The sequence below is a fragment of the Papaver somniferum genome, unplaced genomic scaffold (genome assembly GCF_003573695.1).
Source record: "Papaver somniferum cultivar HN1 unplaced genomic scaffold, ASM357369v1 unplaced-scaffold_120, whole genome shotgun sequence".
Lineage (NCBI taxonomy): Eukaryota > Viridiplantae > Streptophyta > Magnoliopsida > Ranunculales > Papaveraceae > Papaver > Papaver somniferum.
In genome coordinates, this window is record NW_020621048.1 from 246,181 (window position 1) to 248,381 (window position 2,201).

The 2,201-nt window shown below is 40.6% G+C and overlaps 1 protein-coding gene across 1 annotated transcript; it reads left to right on the forward strand.

Annotated features, from left to right (window-relative positions):
• Window positions 1-447: 447 nt before the first annotated feature.
• Window positions 448-1,614, forward strand: LOC113330951. Its single transcript, XM_026577746.1, has one exon. It carries the CDS (start codon window positions 448-450, stop codon window positions 1,612-1,614), a length of 1,167 nt encoding a protein of 388 aa, XP_026433531.1.
• Window positions 1,615-2,201: the final 587 nt, after the last annotated feature.

Consider the following 2,201-nt stretch of genomic DNA (forward strand, 5'->3'; position numbering starts at 1 on the left):
GGAAAACAGACTTTGCAGCCTACGTGTGTGGATATTAATAGCTTGCCAAACCCTACTCTGATTGATGGAGAGCCTTCTCTTATTATTCCAGCTGATTTTTATCAAGAAGGATGTAAACCCTTTGAGCATAGTTTTATTGCACGTCTGAACTTCACGGGATTGAAGTTTGTGGAAGTGAAATCCAGCTTGGTTAATCAATGGCAGATAAACCCTAGCTCAGCAAGGTTTATGACTATGAGTAAAGGATTTTTCGTGGTTATGTTACATGATGCTGAAACAAAAGAGAGGATTCGACGCACTAAATGGTATGTAAATCAACATGAGCTCAAACTGATGGATTGGTACCCAGGTTTTGATCCTGAACGTCAAAAAACTTCCCATGCAAACGTATGGGTTCACTTTCCAGGTCTCCATGCAGAACTATGGACAGAGAAGAACTTGTTATCTATGGGGAAGGTATTAGGCACTCCCATTGTAGTTGATCAGAGAACTCTTAATCTAGAATATGGTAACTTTGCCTCAGTTTTGGTGGATGTGGATTTTGCAAAGCACATTCCTAGTAGAATCAAGATTACAGCTGGGGGACGTACTTTCTGGCAATACTTGGAGATTCCACGGGCTCCAAAATTCTGTATGAAGTGCTGCATTATTGGGCACAATGATGATGAGTGCAGGAGGCAAACAAAGGGTGATGATAACTCTTCAAAGGCTGATACTACAGCAAAGGGAGATTCTTCCAAAGGCTGGCAAACTGCTAGGAATAGGAGGCAGCGTAAAGGAAAAAATGCTGAGAACTTTCCTGGTGGTGATAATGCTTCAAAAGATGCGGAGCATGATGCTTCAAAAAATGCGGAACAAGATGGTGTTCTTGCTGTGTTACCAGGTGAAGTAGAGGAGAATGCTATTGGTGTGGAGGAAACCAATCAGCTTGAGAATGAGCTAGCTTCTTCTGAAGCTGTTTTTCATGCAGCGTCTGTAGCTTTAGAGAAAGCAAAACAGGCGTTAGCTGAGAAAGGAGTATTAGCTAGTAGGTTACCAGTGGGTGAAATTGGAACCTCAGCTAAGTCAGTAGGGAGTGGTGAATTGGCTAGAACTAATCACTCTATCACTGATAAGACTAATGCTAGCTCTTCTTCTGCTCCTTTTGAAACTTCAGGAAGGAAGGGATGTGATGTTGTGGTGGACAATATTGAGAATTTGTCTCGCTACAAAGCTATTAATGAGAATGATTGTGTGCTTTCTCCTAATAAATTCAATGTTTTGTCTGCTGAGTTGGGGTTGGATTCTGTGCAGCAATCCAATGAGCAAAGGGAGGAGAGTTCAGATGAAGAAATCACTCCAGAGAAGGCTTCGTCAGGTGTTAGGGGGTCTAAATGGTCTGACATACCCATGGAGCAGCCAAAGAAATCAAGGAACCCTGTTAGGATTCGGATTTCTAATAATCAGAAAAGTACTTCTCAACAAAGTACAAATAAGGAGTCCAAGTCTGATTCGGAAACTGAGATCAATGATTTGGGAATTCGAGTTAGAAAGGGATTCTCCCCAGTTATACTTAAACGGAATTCTAATAGGATTCCTGATGCTAGTAATAATTCAAAGAATATAGTTTCCTAATGCGTGTGCTCTATTGGAATATCAATGGGGTGGCAAAGGTGGAGGCTGGGCAGAAGTTACGTGAACTTGTTCATGATCTGAAGCCGGAGATTCTTTGTGTTGCTGAGCCAAAGATTAAGTTCTCTGACAAGGTAATTTGTAAGTTAAATTTAACTGGTTTTATGAGGAAGGTTGTTCATAATTCTTCTATGCATAATATTGGGAATCTTTGGATCCTGTGCAGTGCTAATATTGAAGAGCCAGAGGTGGTTAATATGACTAGGCAAGCAATTACTGTTAGAACTGAGGGGGTTTTAATCTCTTTTGTTCATGCTAGTTATATTCAAGTTTTTCGAAGAAGATTATGGTCTTAACTTTCAGCTGTGGATACTACAACTCCTTGGCTGATAATGGGAGATTTCAACTGTGTTCTTCGTCAAGATGAAAAGAAGGGAGGCCGTGAGGTTCGTGTCTCTTGTATTAATGAGTTTTCTGATTGGATGGAGGATAATGATCTTTGTGAAGCAGATTCTTTGGGGTCTAAGTTTACTTGGACTAATGGTCAATCTGGTGTTAGTAGAATTCTTAGTAAATTGGATCGTGCTATT

Coding starts and splice junctions, on each gene's coding strand:
- LOC113330951 (XM_026577746.1), top strand. CDS start 448: ATGGGGAAGGTATTAGGCACTCCCATTGTAGTTGATCAGAGAACTCTT.